The sequence below is a fragment of the Microcaecilia unicolor genome, chromosome 3 (genome assembly GCF_901765095.1).
Source record: "Microcaecilia unicolor chromosome 3, aMicUni1.1, whole genome shotgun sequence".
Classification (NCBI taxonomy): Eukaryota; Metazoa; Chordata; class Amphibia; order Gymnophiona; family Siphonopidae; genus Microcaecilia; species Microcaecilia unicolor.
The window spans coordinates 74,587,039-74,603,404 of record NC_044033.1 but is presented as its reverse complement, the minus strand read 5'-3'; the positions used below and the strand labels follow the sequence as shown (position 1 = coordinate 74,603,404).

The window sequence follows — 16,366 nt, the reverse complement described above, 5'->3', positions numbered from 1 at the left end:
CATGAGTAGCCAGATTGCTTTCCCCTCTAACTAAAAAGGATTCTGATTCAGTTAGATTGGGGGTTGGGAGTCTGCGCAGTTTGGCCTGAGCCAGGGTTATCATCTCTCCATTCTCTCCCTGCTCTTGAATGTTGAAACCTGTTCAGATAAAAGTAATCTCACAGTTTCATTTAGCCATGCTTCATTTATTCCTAAAATGTCTAGATGCTTTTAACAGATGACATCATAGCTCATTGGGGATTTCTTAGTAGCTAGTCTGGCATTCACTAGGTTTCTGGTTCCAGAGGGTAATCTGGGGTTGCTGAGCATAGCTTGGGTATGGCAAGGAGGTGATCGTTTGGGTAGGGTTAGGCAAGGTTCTTGACCTCTTGTGCTTTTGTCTTTCTCTATGGTTGGTGGGGATTATAGTTTCTATTTTTGCACAGCACTGAGATCCCTGAGGTCTCTTGGTTTACTGGGCCAAGGCACATTATTAATATTTCAGGTGCTAGTGTTTAGACAACTTTCAGTCTGTGACACAGCAGAAAATATCTCTGTAAGATCAAAAGTCTTTCAGTGGTGTTTGATGCTACTTAAGCAAATTCAATACATAGGAGTGCAGGTCTAAATATCTCTGGGTCAGCAACTTTTTGAATAGGATTAGATGCTATAAAGGAAATGTTACCAAGTGGCACCATAGGACTAGTCTCCATTGTTCTACAGGTCTGGGAGAACAATTTTGTAAAAACCAGTCCTGAAAGATCAAACAAAAGCTTTATGTAATTTTAACTCAAATGACTATATCTCGCACTCCTGTATGAATTTCTTCTGGAATTTTAATACAGCAGGGGTCAAGAATCTTGAACAATTTAGGAAGGGAGGATTTAAGATATACATTTCAACTCAAGTTGTAGCTATTGCTTCTACTTTGCAGTTTCTGGTTCTGTTGTCCCTGGATGGTCCAGCTGAGGCAGATAATTTTAGGATTTTTCTTTTGTTGTCCAGGAGGAGGACTAGATGTAGAATCAACACAGATCACAAAGGAAGAATGAGAAGCTTGTAATGCTTGTTGATGGCAAAGATTTCCTCTTTCTAAAGCAAATGAAATAAAAATAAATGAAGGAAAGAACTTGAAGTTAACCTGAGGACTAGTGCCTCAACACAGACAGAACAAAAGTATATAAACTTTTGAGCTGTAAGTAAAGTGCATTTTTGGCTGAATCTGAAATGCTCCCTATCCCAGCCAAAAACAGGCCCTACTTTGTCTTATTCCATGCCCCACCCCCAAACAAAAAACACTCCCCCAGGGCCAGGACTACCTTACAAACCCTGGTGGTCTAGTGGCCTCACTGGGGCAGGAGCAATCTCCAGTCACTCCTGACCCTGCAGTCAAAATGGCTGCCGCAAACTCCTGTTTCAGTTTTACAAGGCTTGCCCTTCTTTTTAGTATTTTAACAGTTTTTTCAGTTTCCAGTGAGAATTGTCCTATTCACCCCCTCCTTATTGTGGCTGGTCTTCTCTTTGTGTTTATCCTGCCTTAGACTTTCCTTTTTGTTTTATCTTGTTTTGGTCTGGGTCATTATGTTCTATAAACCACAATAATGGCTGTTTTTTCAGTTTGTGATAAATCATATATTCAAATAAATAAAAGCCTGATTCTGGCTTTGATGTCCTCTCCTGCGCCTTTCTGTCACAGGTACCCACATGTACCACAGCAACTGGCTCCTTAGCACAGTCTAAAACCATATCTAGTTCAGAGTGAAGTTCACCACCTTCACACAAGCAGGCATGTTACCAAGCAATCCTTATGTCCATCAGGCACCCAACTATCTACATTACTAATGATTAAATTATCATCTATAATGGCCAGGTCTTAGCTACTGGATCACCTCATCAAGTTGATGCTGTCCTTTCAGGTGGCCTTTCACCTCCAGGGCAGCCCAGGAGCTGCCAGAGTGGAGTTGAGACCTTGTCTGCTATGCCATTGTTATGAATGGGTTACCATATGTTCTCTTTTGGATGTGTTCAGATATGTCGGCCAGGATTTTTAATGTTTAAGAAAATATCCTCTTTTTCTTTTATGTATCTATGACCAACACACCCACCCACATGATGAGAGAAACCATCCCTGGCTTATTAGTCCATCTGGACACGGGGGGGGGGGGGGGGGGTGGCTAAAGAGAGAGAAAGGCATTGCTATCTCCTTTCTGTTTCCTTGCTAGTTGAATCCGTCAAATGAATTTTGTTTGTGCAGCAAAACTTTAAACATATGGCATGCAAAGATATCTCAGAAACCAGCCAAAATTGTTGAGGGATATTTACTGTTCTGGTAAGTATGCTTGAGCTCAGACTCAAATCCGGAAGTTCTTGAAAAGTAGATTGTCTACTTCTGTACTGTAAGTCAGTCACTGTTTGATGTGTGTTCATTAACTACAGGCTACAATTAAATATTTCTTTAGCAAACGTAGCAACCATTTTTATTTTTTCTGCCCTCTTTTCTTGTCTCTGCAACTATGGTAACCTTAGGTATATCAAATGCTGTAAATACATAATATTGTGTTCCTGTAGGCATAGGAGCCAACGCTGTGGATACTTGAGCACCCCCAATATTGAGCAAGCTCTTTTGACTGTGCCCAGGGGGGAGTAATTTCTGTTGGGTTTAGCGCCCCCAATTAGTTTGAAAAGTTGGGTCCTATGCCTGTAGGTGTGTTCTATAAAACTCTGTCTGCCTTAGCCTCAGCTTTTCCACTCTAGACACATATACATACAGTAGAAGGGGATATACATCCACACAGATACAGGAGAGACTAGCTGGAAAGAGGCAGGCATCAACGGATCTAGAGGGAGAGACACCTGTGAAGTTTGTGCATGAATAGTTTTTGTCCCTGTACTGCTAGGGAAAACATGCACAATGTTTTTTACTATTAGTGGAATTCCTGAGTTTCCATGAGATAAATGTTTAACCTTTGACCTGTTTATTTATTTTTATTTATTTATTAGGATTTATTTACTGCCTTTTTGAAGGAATTCACTCAAGGCAGTGTACAGTAAGACTAGATCAAACATGAGCAATAGGCAATTAGAGCAGTAAAAATATTTGAACAACAATACAAAGTATGGCATGGTCTACTACTTGCAACGACAACACAATATGTACTAGAACATTATAATTGGTAGTGAAGGGTAAGGCAAAGTTGTAACATATAGATGAGTAAGAAAGTAGGAAGAATTAGAAAGTAAGGTGATTGATTTGAAGAAAGTGGCACGTGAGGTCAGAGAGATGGTTAAATATTATCTCAGCTAGGGTAGGAGTGGATAAACATGTCCTGCTGCAGTATGTGCAGCCCGAGTCAATCCTTGTGTGTGTGAGTGAGACTAACAAGTTAGTTACTTCTTCCATTAAAGGCTTGGTTGAAGAGCCAGGGTTTCACCTGCTTCCTGTTTGGTGCCATGCATATGGGATGGCATCTTTCACTTGCCATTGTTTTCCTGTACTGTGGTTACTTAAAGCCATCTTCTGAAAGAAAAAAAAGGAGGCAAACTTGAAAATCAATTTTGGTACGGTGCATCAGTGATTTGAAGAAAAACAAAACCTGGAGAGAGCGCATTTGTCCTGTTCAGTATGTTAAGCATGGTTGTGAGAAGAACTCCAATGCAGTGGACTTCTCAGAGAGGTTGGAGCTTTGGGGGATCCCAGAGACAGATACAGTTTTGTCACAGAAACCATTGAAATTGTTTTGTTGTAAGAATTCCTTCAAAATACTTTCTCCACCCACACAGACTAGAATAAGTGTCTCTTGATGGCTGATTATATACTTAGAACAAAAGTTTCCTGCAATCACACAAAAGACACTGAAGGAGAATGGGAGGAAGCTGGTAAGGAGTATAAATAAAACTCAAATTTAGTTCATCTTTCCCAAATGCCAGAAATATATACAGTAAAAAGACATGAAAACAATGAAGCAGTCCATAAAAATAAAGTAAAGTAGTTGCAAAAAGTATGTTCAAAATATTAGTAATTCTGGATCTCATCTGCGATGTGCTCTGGCCTCTATTCTCATGCCCCTTTTAACCCCAGCTTGTGCACTGTGGCATCCTGGGGCACCACGGTGAACTCACAGGGAAGCTGCAGGATATTTTAAGGCCCCTTTCAAAGTGGCTGGTTGGGATGCCAGAACCCCGCCAGCTATAGACCTATATGCTGCCTGAACAGAGGGAGTGGGCGGCATGCTTCAGCAGCTGACTCCAGCACTCCTGTGCTGCTTAGTTCATGACCTGAGCATATGTTTGGATGTGCTGGTGCGGTGGCTGAAGCACGACGCTGACTTCCTCGCTGCTCAGGCAGCATGGAGGGGGAGCCCACATCTTCAATGTCGTCTTCGGCACCTAACCACTACACCTCTATTCAGGAAATCTTGACTGCCCCAACTTGACATTTCGTCCTTTAGATTGTAAGCTCCTTCGAGCAGGGACTGGCCTTCTTTGTTAAACTGTACAGCGCTGCGTAACCCTAGTAGCGCTCTAGAAATGTTAAGTAGTAGTAGTAGTAGCTCGGGCAGCAGGACTTGAGCAACGTTGCCAACAAAGGTAGATCTCAATTTTTGTGGTGTTAGAGAAGAACCAAGAGGAAATGTATGGCCTACGGGCACTGTGAAAACATTACTAGACACTAAGGGCACCATGAACCAAAAAAGGTTGGGAACTTCTGTTTTAACTCCCATCCTCTGTAAGTGCCTTTTGTCTCAGAGTGGTCAGCAACCACTCCCCTCTTTGCATGAACAAACTGGGAAGCTCTGCCCTATAGACTACCAAACTATGGGTTGGAACCCCCAAATAGGGTCACAAATCTCAACGTTGAGGTTGCACTCTGGGTGGCCTTTCATAGGACATCATTGGCCTGTGCCCCACCCCCACCAGGTCTACTCAACATCATGTAAAACTCTGCCATTTGCTGCCTGTTCTTTTCCTCAGCCTGCAGCAAACCCTTCACATTCCCCCATTCTTCAGTCCTAATCCATTTTGACAATCTCCCCTCCTCCCCCAGATTACCCAGGTGTCACCGATTATTTCTCTCCAAGTACCTTGCTTCCCCCGCAGTCCCGCCTTCCTATGACTAGAAGCCTTCCCATTGGCTGGATTCTACCACAGCCTCTGCATTGGAAGAGGGGAGTGTAGAGAGTTGCAGTGGGCTAAACTCTGAAAAATATTCACACATTTAGTTATCCTTCTGGCTTTGAGACAGGTAATTTTACAAATTTTTAGAATCTTGAAAAAATCCCTGGCAAGCACAGTTTCCTATAAAGAAAGTTTCTCTTTGAAAATCTGAGCTAGAATGGAGAGTTCACTGGTACAAATGTACTTTTGCACAGGTTTTCAGCCTAGGGAATTTACCCTGTGAACAATTAAATTACGTGGGCAAATTGCATTGCATGCTGGCCTAATACTACCTACATTCTACCTATATATCCTTTCAGAAGCATAAAAAACCCTATATATTTTATTTTGCTTTTTCCATTGGTGAACATTTTTCACACATAAAACTTTGTAAATTGATATTTTGGACACTTTTTCAGGTTGTTCACTCTTGGAATCTCTGATTTGTACCAGAGGTAGTGGAGAGTGAAAATGACTTACCCAGCTTCCCTGGTTCTCAACCCCCTGCTGCAGAGCTGCCAAGTTACCCAGCTATAGAAGGGGGACCTTCTGACCAGTCTGGTTTTTGAACTTATGTCCCAATTCATTGTTCTATTTGTAGTCTAATTGAAATCAGCACTTTAGGTCCCATAATATACCAGGAGAGGGTTGCAGAAATCCAGGACTGGCTCAGTATTTCCCTCCTTGAACCGATTAACTTGATAACTCTCCAGCTCTAACCATTAAGCCTCTTCCATTCAAAGCATGTGCTTACATAGTCCCCATGCTCATTCACAAACTGGGGGGGGGGGGGGGGGCTACAACTATATGTTTGCCTGGGGCTCAATATTGTGTTAATCTGGCCCTGTGTGCTGTTGTGCTCCAAGTGCGCCTCTTTCCACTCTATGACTTAATAGGCTTCAGTTTCTCAGCGCTTCCTTTCTCTTGGGTTAGGCACGTCAAGGCTTACCTAGAACTTGGGCCCTACCTCCTATTTCATACAGCAGTGATATTCATTAATTTTTAAGTCTAGAACACTGAACCAAATGAGCTGAAAGAGAGTTGCCAAATCTTCCAATGTGGGACAATGACACTTCTGATCAGCATGTGCCAATGACATCCATCCCTACCAGCCTGCTTTCAAATCTTCATTGGTGGTATCCTCAAGGAGGTGGGCATTTCCAAATGCATTCATTTCTATTGAGAAATGCCTTGGCCTTCGAGCATGCATGCCTCCCCCTGCCCCATCCACATCCCTCTTTCTGTCATGAGCTTGTGTAGAGAGGTCAAGAATATAAAAAAAGAGGCTGTTTAGTATGCCTTAAGAAATATAGGCATAATGTCACAGGGAGGAAGCAAGATGGCTGCCTGAATGGACTTGTGGTAGAGAGCTCCGTTTGTCGTCTGCGAAGACAACAGAGATGGTTAAGCACAAGGGGAAAGGTGTGTTCATTTGTGGGGACAGCAGAGATGTGTGTTTACCTGCCTTCGGGTACTCCCCATTTCCCATAGCCCACAGCTACATAGATTTCAGCAGTGGTCAGAATAGGCTTAAAGCCAGAAGGAAACAGCTAAATCATCCGATTTCAGTATGTGAGGATTAGGGCTGCATTTCAATTAATATTGTAATCATGATTAATGGTATGTTTATTTATTATTTTCCCACTGCAGCTCCTTGAGTCTCTGGGGAAATCACTTAGCACTCCATTTCCCAGAGTCACAAGGAGCTGCAATGGGAACAAAAATAAATAAATAATATACCTTGAATTACGCAGTTAATCATGATTACAAATTTTAATCAAAATGCAGCCCTAAATAAATTAAAGAATAAAAAGTAATGAAAAGATAAGAAATACAAAATAGATTGACAAATTATATATTAAAGAATCTAAAACAGCATACAGAATAGGTATAAACAGCCTTAGTTTTCACAGCCTGCTTCAGAAATGCAGCCCTAAATCTATCCCTTACTGATAAGTCATCAATTCAGTTTTAGTCACCACTCTCTCACTCTAAACTGTAGCAAGTTCACTAAAGCAAAATGTTCTAGAAAAATGTTTTCACAAATCACTCGCGCTTCCTAACCAGGAATTATCAGCATCTACACACACTTCTGTTTTTCTTTTACAAAAAAAAAAAGGCAATCAGAATTTGACACACCAACTTTTTTTCACATTAACTGCCTCACTAAAATTCTTTAAACCTACTGCTTCAGCCATCAGCCAATCAAAAGTCTCCAGCTCTCCTTATAATTGATATACATATTGTCCTGCAGGCATGCTCTCCTCTTAGTATTCATGCCCAGCACAAACATTCAACCAGCCAGAACATTTACAGATTTTAAACAATCACTACTATTTATTTTTACCACTCCCCAGTCTCACTTGCATACCTCCTCCAAACCTCTTCTCTTTGATTTGAACACCAAACAGCTCACCATGAATTAAGAATTCCTCCCATACTGTGGACATATATAGCACTGGCTCTATCCTGTAAACTAACTTCAGCACAGCCAGAATCTTATCTACTGTACTTCCATGAAGCTAACAATAACAAGAGTGCTGTGACACATGAGAATGACTGATAGCTAAGGCAAGCATGGTTAATTGATGGGATTTTGATGTCAGTATTTCTTGACTTATACTCCATGATGAGGTATTGGGAAAACAAGGAGATAAACTACTGAGTTAGAGGTGGCAATGTGGAATTAGTTCAGACTACAATTAAGGATAATGTATTGATGCATCCTTGGCCACCTTTAAATCTAGACTGAAAGCCCACCTCTTTAACATTGCTTTAGACTTGTAACCACTCACCTCCACCTACCCTCCTCTCCTCCTTCCTGTACACATTAATTGATTTGATTTGCTTACTTTATTTTTTGTCTATTAGATTGTAAGCTCTTTGAGTAGGGACTGTCTTTCTTCTATGTTTGTGCAGCGCTGCGTACGCCTTGTAGCGCTATAGAAATGCTAAATAGTAGTAGTAGTAGTAGTAAGAGGATGAAGCTCTTCAGAACTTTGCACATTGTGTTGTCTAAATCTTCATTTCCTGAACTTCCCTAAATCTCCAGTATTATCTTTGGATATGCTTAAATACTTTAATGAGGTGTTTCAGCTTCTAATGGATTCTATGGCACCTGTCACCAGAGTGTATTATGTTGACTGTAAGGGTGAGGGGCATGGCCAAATGAATGGATAGTGGTTTCTCATCATCTGATGGTCTTAATCTCTCTATTTCTAGAGAGTTCTGAAGAGGTGATAACTAAAGCCACTCTTATTGTGACTTTTGCTTTGGAACAGGATCATTCATGGATCCTGATAATGTATTTTCATGTTAAAACTAAATTTTTTCTGGGTCAGAATGTTCTGGTTTTTCTTGATCTTTCCAGAACAACACAGTTGAGATGGAAGGGCTATTTGGCTTGTAAGTCTAGACTGCTTGCTCTGGAGGGAACATTCTTCCTTCAGTTTCAATGTACATGACATGTTAATATGAGGATAAGACTTTTGGTTTTTTTTTTTAGACCCCGTCATTTGAGAATGTTTGGGGTTTTTTTGGTTGTAAGGTCTCTAATTGTTCCAGTAGCTATATCTTCCCCAGTTTGAGAGGCTGCTCCCTGTGACCTTGAGCAAGTCACCCAACCCTCCAGGCACAGGAAGATAACCACTGTACCTGAATATAACTCACCTTGAGCTACTACTGAAAAAGGTGTGAACTAACTCCAAAGAAAGAAAGGGAAGACCAGAGATCATTAGGGATTTGTGGAGCGCATGATCTGGTATGGGAGATAACGGTCCGGGGGCCGCTTGACAACAGTGATCATAACATGATCGCCTTTGAAATTTGCTTTCAAAAAGGTAAACATAGGAAGTCAAATATGTTAGCATTTAACTTTAAAAAAGGAAGCTATGATAAAATGAGAACAGTAAAAAAAACTTAGAGGAGCGACTGAGAGCATTAGAAACCTACAACAGGAGTGGATGCTGTTCAAAAACACCGTCCTGGAGGCCCAGGCCAAAAATATTCCAGGTATCAGAAAAGGAGGACGGAAAACTAAACGACAGCCGGCATGGTTAAAAAATGAGGTAAAGGAGGCTATTGGAGCTAAAAAGGAATCCTTCCGAAAATGGAAGAAGGAACCGACTGAAGAAAATAAGAAGCGGCATAAGGAATGTCAAGTTAGATGCAAAGCGCTGATATGAAAGGCAAAGAGGGATTTTGAAAGAAAGATAGCGTTAGAGGCAAAAACTGATAGTAAAAATTTTTTTAGATACATTAAAAGCAGGAAGCCGGCAAAAGAATCGGTTGGCCCGCTGAATGACCAGGGTGTAAAAGGGGCGATCAGGGAAGACAAAAAAGTAGCAGAAAAATTAAATGAGTTCTTTGCTTCGGTCTTCACCGAGGAAGATTTGGGTGGGATACTGGTGCCGGACAAGGTATTCGAGGCTGACAAGTCGGAAATATCTGTAAACCTGGAAGACGTAACGGAGCAGTTTGGCAAACTGAAGAGTAGCAAATCTCCTGGACCGGATGGTATTCATCCCAGGGTACTGATAGAACTAAAAAATGAGCTGGCAGAGCTACTGTTAGTGATTTGTAATTTATCCTTAAGATCGAGCGTGGTACCGGAAGATTGGAGGGTGGCCAATGTAATTCCGATATTTAAAAAAGGTTCCAGAGGAAATCCGGGAAATTATAGACCGGTGAGTCTGACGTCGGTGCTGGGCAAAATGGTAGAGGACTATTATCAAGAACAAAATTACAGAGCACATTCAAAAGCATGGACTAATGGGACAAAGTCAACATGGATTTAGTGAAGGGAAGTCTTGCCTCACCAATCTGCTGCATTTCTTTGAAGGGGTAAACAAACGTGGACAAAGATGAGCCGGTTGATATTGTGTATCTGGATTTTCAGAAGGCATATGATAAAGTCCCTCACGAAAGACTACAGAGGAAATTAGAGGGACATGGGATCGGAGGTAGTGTCTTACTGTGGATTAAAAACTGGTTGAAAGATAGGAAACAGAGAGTAGGGTTAAAAGGTCAATATTTGCAATGGAGAAGGGTAGTTAGTGGGGTCCCGCAGGGATCTGTGCTGGGACTGCTGCTTTTTAACATATTCATACATGACCTAGTGATGGGGGTAACTAGTGAGGTAATCAAATTTGCTGATGACATAAAGTTATTCAAAGTCGTCAAATCGCGGAAAGATTGTGAAAAATTACAAGAGGATCTTACGAGACTGGGAGACTGGGCATCTAAATGGCAGATGATGTTTAATGTGAACAAGTGCAAAGTGATGCATGTGGGAAAGAGGAACCCAAACTATAACTACATCATGCAGGTTTCAGCGTTAGGAGTCACGGACCAAGAAAGGGATCTAGGTGTCATCGTTGATGATACGTTGAAACCTTCTGCTCAATGTGCTGCTGCAGCTAGGAAAGCAAATAGAATGTTGGGTATTATTAGGAAAGGGATGGAAACCAAAAAAGAGGATATTATTCTGCCGTTGTACTGCTCCATGGTGCGACCGCACCTCGAGTATTGTGTTCAGTGGAATTAGAAAAGGTGCAGAGAAGGGCGACGAAAATGATACAGGGGATGGGACGACTTCCCTATGAGGAACGGCTGAAGAGGGTGGGGCTCTTCAGCTTGGAGAAAAGGCGGCTGAGGGGAGATATGATAGAGGTCTATAAGATAATGAGTGAAACGGAACGGGTCGATGTGGAGCGTCTGTTTATGCTTTCAAAAATACTAGGACAAGGGGGCATGCGATGAAGCTGCAGTGTAGTAAATTTAAAACGAATCTGAGGAAAGTTTTCTTCACTCAACACGTAGTTAGACTCTGAAATTCGTTGCCGGAAAAAGTGGTTAAGGCGGTTGACTTAGCGGACTTTAAAAAAGGGTTGGACAGCTTCCTGGAGGAAAAGGCCATAGAATGTTATTGAATGGACGTGGGAATAATCCACTATTTCTGGGATGGGCGGGACAAATTGGCCACTGTCGGAGACAGGGTGCTGGGCTCGATGAACCCTTGGTCTGTCCCGACATGGTGATGCTTATGTACTTATGTATTTGTGTTGTTTTAAACCGTGAAAATATCACCAATAGTACGATTTTGTCATTTCCTATATGAGCCATTACAAAAATGAGATATCATTTGTTATTTTAAATCATGCTAAATCACGTCAGCATGCACCATTGACAAAATCTGGGGGCTCTTTTACTAAAGGGCATTAAGCTTTAACGGGTACCCAGTACAGGAAACACAGGCAACCGCAAAACGTGTTAAGGCTTTTGCAGTGTTTTGCCTGTTAGCATGTGCTAGCTATTTAAAAAAAATATTTGGGGGGGGGGGGGGGCAGAGAATGGGCAAGGAAGTGTTAACCAACTAGCCTGTTTGTATTAGTGGCTAATATGGAGTTAACGCAGGAGAACTTAGTTCCTGCTCTATGGGAAGTGGTAAGAGCGCCCATGTTAACTTTATATAGATAAAGCTCGCCTGAAAAAAGAATTTGAAAAAGTTGTAAATTGTGTTGCGTTAAATTTGGGCTTAGCACGCAGGAACGTCAGGTGTTAGGAAGGATGCGTTAGGCCCAGATTTCAGTGCCCTTTAGTGAAGGCCTCATGTTATAAAAATATAGTCCTTCCTCAAACAGAACTATAAAAAGCCATAGAAAAAGAGATTTTATAAAGCACTTTTTCCCGTGCAGACTCAGAGGTTGTGGGGACTAAGGGATTCTGGATATTTCAGACGAGATTGCAGTTCATTATCTGTACAGTAATTACCTACATCACAGACAAGAAATCTTCTGGGATATCTATTATGTCTTTCTCCTATCCCCCTGAGTTTTCTAATTAAAAATATTGCTGGTCTAGGCAAGTATGCTGCTGAAACAGTGTAGCCACAGAGTGTTAACGTGAAAGCTCTGGTGTTGGTTGGCTGTGTGTGTGTGAGAGACATTACATTTCTACAGCACTGGAGACGCTCTCAAAAAAAACAGAATTAAAGCCTGTTGGATGCAAATTAGCTTCATAACATTTAATCATCTCTCTGACCTCATGTGCAATGTTCTTTAAATTAGTCACCTTATTTTCTAAATCCTCTTAGTTTCTTACCTATCTATATGTTCCATCTTTGCTTATACCCTACACTGTCTATTAAAATGTTCTATTAGGTATTGTGTTGACGTAAGTAGTATACTATGCCATACTTTGTATTATTTGAATATTTTTCTGCTGTAATTGTCTATTGCTTATGTTTGATTTATTCTTATTGTACACCGTCTTGAGTGAATTCTTTCAAAAAGGTGGTAAATAAATCCTAATAAAATAAATAAATAATATAGATGCAAATGCAAGATGGTACGTTTGTCATTGTATAATTACACTGCTGATGTAGTGGAAGTGGCTTAGCCATTGACCTTATCTATCAGAACACATCTGAGGCGTGAAATTAATGCCCTGCTGCTGTAGTGTACTATAGTGACCTCAAAGGACCTTGGAGTTGAAATGCTCACCCTTGTTTTTCCCCTCCTCCCTCTTCCTTCCAGGCCTGCAGCACTGGACAAGAAACCAGCTGAACTGAGCACCTTGAATGAAGTGGGCTATCAAATCCGGATTTAAGAAGCCATATATCCGAGAACAAGATGGTATTCCTATGGTGCTTCTCTTCACACTTTTTTACCATGTGCTCGTTTTGGGTTTTTTTGTGTTTTTTTTTTCTTAATGAGGAATTGCATCGGTTCAAGGACATTTTGCCTGTATTTGTGGTTTTAATGAGGTCTTGGAGTTTGCCTTGTAAAATGAATCTAACCTGTAAAAGTGTGTGCTCGTCCTGTTTTTAAAATGGACTTCAAGCCTCGCACTGTACTCCCCGATGGTCCTGGTACCACATTCCCTTTGGTGCAGTAGAGCTGTGGTGCCGAGGATCTCTGTGAAGTGTTACTGAGCAATAAAAGCAGAGCCAAGGAGGGCATGAGTTTGAAACGTGTCCCTGTTACCTCACAATGGATTCTTACAATTGATATGCAAATCTGACAGTGTTAACTTTGTCTGTCTCCAGCCTTTCTTGCAAGAACATTAATAGCATGTTTGAATCAAGCTGTCCTGGCCTATTAATACCTTTCTACGCATGACTCGCAAACCTTGAAAATTTGAAATATTATGCAAATGGTATTTCTAGAAGCACCAAAAGGCTTGCTGGGCACAGTTTTGGTGGCTTCCAAAATTTGTTTGGCCGACAAATTGTGCATTTTGTAACCTGAATTTTTACGTGCTGCTTCCATGGACATTTTGATTGTTTTGTAGAATATGCTGAGCAGCACATGTCAGCATTGCTCAATGTCTCTGAACAGAGCTTGCATTGTGACAAATGGTTCGTACCACGCCTGCTGTACATTTCTGAAATCACTCGGTTAGAAGCAGTCAGCTTCAGTTTACTTTTAGCTTGTGTGGGTTTTCCCCTCATCCTCTTTATCTTGTTTTGTGCAATGTCTGTTCCTTTCGCAGTAGCTTTAATATGAAGAGCAAGTATCTCGAGTTAAGATGCAGGTACTGGAAATGAAGAATAATATGTAGAATTCATACCATTTTGGGGAAGCCTTTGACAATATGCTAAGACTTGGGGCCAGTGAGTGAGGGTGCAATCTTCTGCGAGTCTACCCAGAGCACATGCAAATCAGCACTGACTCCCCCCATAATAACCTCTCCCCTTCCTTTAGGGAGGGAGGGTGCCTTCAACATCCCTGCCCACATGCCCCTTACAAGAATACATAGGCATATTTTCAAAGCACTTATGAAAGTATGGAACTTTGTAAGTCTAAGTGCTTTGAAAATAAGTCCCATTGCCTCTAGCACATCGTTTCCCAAAGTGTGCACCACGGCACCCTGGTGCACTGCAGCGAACTCTCAGGGGTACCACGGCACATCTTGACCTCCTTCCTGCCACCCACAGTCCAGCATCGCTCCCTACTTTCTCCTCCTGCAGGTCCGGAATCTGCTGCTTCCTGCTTCTTCCCTCACCGCCGCTGCAGTGCTTGCAGCTTACATTTTCGGGCCATCTGCAATTCACACAGGCACTGCTGTGACTTCCCCTCTGCCGCATCTGGCCCTCACAACAGGAAGTTGAATCAGAGAGGGCCGGCCATGGCAGCCTGGGAAGCCCCCGGAGCACCTGTGTGAATCGAGGACAGCCCGAAAATGTAAGCTGCAAGCACTGCAGTGGTGGTGGGGGACGGAGAAGGAAACGGCAGTGATCCTGTACCTCCAGGAAGGAAGGTAGCTAGTGACGCTGGATTTGGGGAAGGCAGAGGTGTTCTGGATTTATGGGAGGAGAGGGGCTTGTTTATAAATTCACCAGGCTGCAGGGAATGGTGTGCTGAACTTTCTGGGAAGAGGGGGCTGCAGGGAAAGAAAGACCATGTGGCTGTGGTGGTGGGGGGGTGCAGCGAAAAATTGCTCGGACACGGTGCCATGAACTGAAAATGTTTGGGAACCCCTGCTGTAGCAGATAGTAGCGACTGCTTCAGAAAACAGTTACTCATCTATGCTATGTAATATCTTGTAATGCATTGTGCCGCTATAGTAGAAGAGGGTTGTGAAGCTCAGAGCATTCAGCCCTGGCACCCTGATGCTCAGAAGCAAATGCATGTGTAGAGGCCACCAGCGCTGGACTAGAGACTGCGTTTGCTGATGCACCATGCTTAAAGGCCCCCACCGTGGAGAATAGCGAATGTGCTAAGGAATAGCACAGCAAGCATGCAAATGCATGCTGATGAACTAATTCCCTATTCCTCCGCAACGCTCAGCAGCAAGTGCGGGAAACAAGGGCGCTCTTGCTGCAGAAAACCCTACACCAGCTCAGAGCTGGCATTAGGGTGTCCCAGGAAGGAGAAGCGAGTCTACGAGCATGTCAGGTAACAGTAATTTGATAGTTTGAGGTTAGATTGTAAGTACAGAGCCCAAGGTATTAAATAGTGGTATTAAGTGTGACACGTCAAGTTTTCTATTTTTTTTTTTGTTATATCCAATTTTTCATCAAGTTTGAAAGATGGAATTATCTTCCAACAACAGCTTTATCTTAGGACCAAATAAACTGAACAGCTATAGACTATGAAGCTAGTAGACTACAGTGGCGTAGCTATGTGGGGCTGGTTTTGCTGGCGGGGGTCGGGGATCCCTGCCTGCCAAGGTATTTGCTGCAGCAGTGGGTGGAGGGGGCGGCAGACCAAAACTCACCCCCACCTCAGGCTCTGGCCCCCTCCCACCGCAAGGTCTGGCTACGCTCCTGGTAGACTGGAGGCCCCTCTATATCACCTGACTAGCGGCATAGCTCCGGTCTGTGAAGGAGTCGATAGAGCAGCTCTTCCTCCTCCCCTCAGCATTCTGGGAATGCGCTTAAGAGCTGTGCTTGACGCAGAGCTCTAGAGCGCGCTAGGCACCATCCTCCTCTTAACTCTCCAAAAGCTCCCTCATGCGGCTAAATGCAAGTGTAATTAGCGTTGAGCATGAGGGAGCTGCTCAGACGTGCTGATCGGGCAGTATTTCTCCGGCGCTGTTCCAAACATCTCTGGAGTTTTGATCATCTGTGTCCTACATATGACCTCAGATAAAAATAGGTTGACTCACACAGAAAAAAAGGCACAAGGAATGAGACAAGGTTTCTTGGTTTTGTATGAATGTAAGACTTCCTTGTTGTGTTAATATGGTGGGGATTTCCGTAATGGAGTCTTTCTATGTCTGGAATGATGGCATGGGTTCATCTATCCTAGTGATCTTTCTACCTAGGAATGGGGGATGTTGAGTTGGCTTGACTGTTCTGTAGCAGTCTTCTGCTTTTCGTGCACAGGCCCACCATTTTCACTCCTGCAAGTCTTTTGGGGCTGCAAGTGGTAGAGGTGACGCTAACGGACTTAGCAGAGCAGGTATTCTTGATCCAGTTCCATATACTGACAGCTGTTGCCGGACAGTAAGTGGAATAGATTGTTTTGGCATGAGCTGTTGTTTGCATCATCAGCCATAGGAAGTAGCCGAATCAGTCAAAAAGGAGAAAAAAAATGTGTAGATTGTGGGCAAAGAACACCCCTATTTCCCCAAAAGACTGTTTTTAAAGGAATCTTTTCAGATCACTGTCCCCTCCGCCCCCCACCCCAAAAAAATTTTGTATTGCCCTGGGTGGACTAGAGGCCAAAGTGAATGGTTTATGTCTAAACAACTAAAAACATATTTTATAGAAACTGACTTAGTGTGG

The 16,366-nt window shown here is 42.5% G+C and overlaps 1 protein-coding gene across 1 annotated transcript in view; it reads left to right on the top strand.

Annotated features, from left to right (window-relative positions):
• VASH2 (vasohibin 2) overlaps positions 1–14,124 on the top strand; it is a 95,260-nt gene extending 81,136 nt beyond the window's left edge. Inside the window, exon 8 of the mRNA XM_030196047.1 lies at positions 12,669–14,124. Coding sequence (XP_030051907.1) covers positions 12,669–12,741 — 73 coding nt within the window. The 3' untranslated portion in view covers positions 12,742–14,124. The remainder of the gene's footprint in view (positions 1–12,668) is intronic.
• The last annotated feature ends 2,242 nt before the right edge of the window (positions 14,125–16,366 follow it).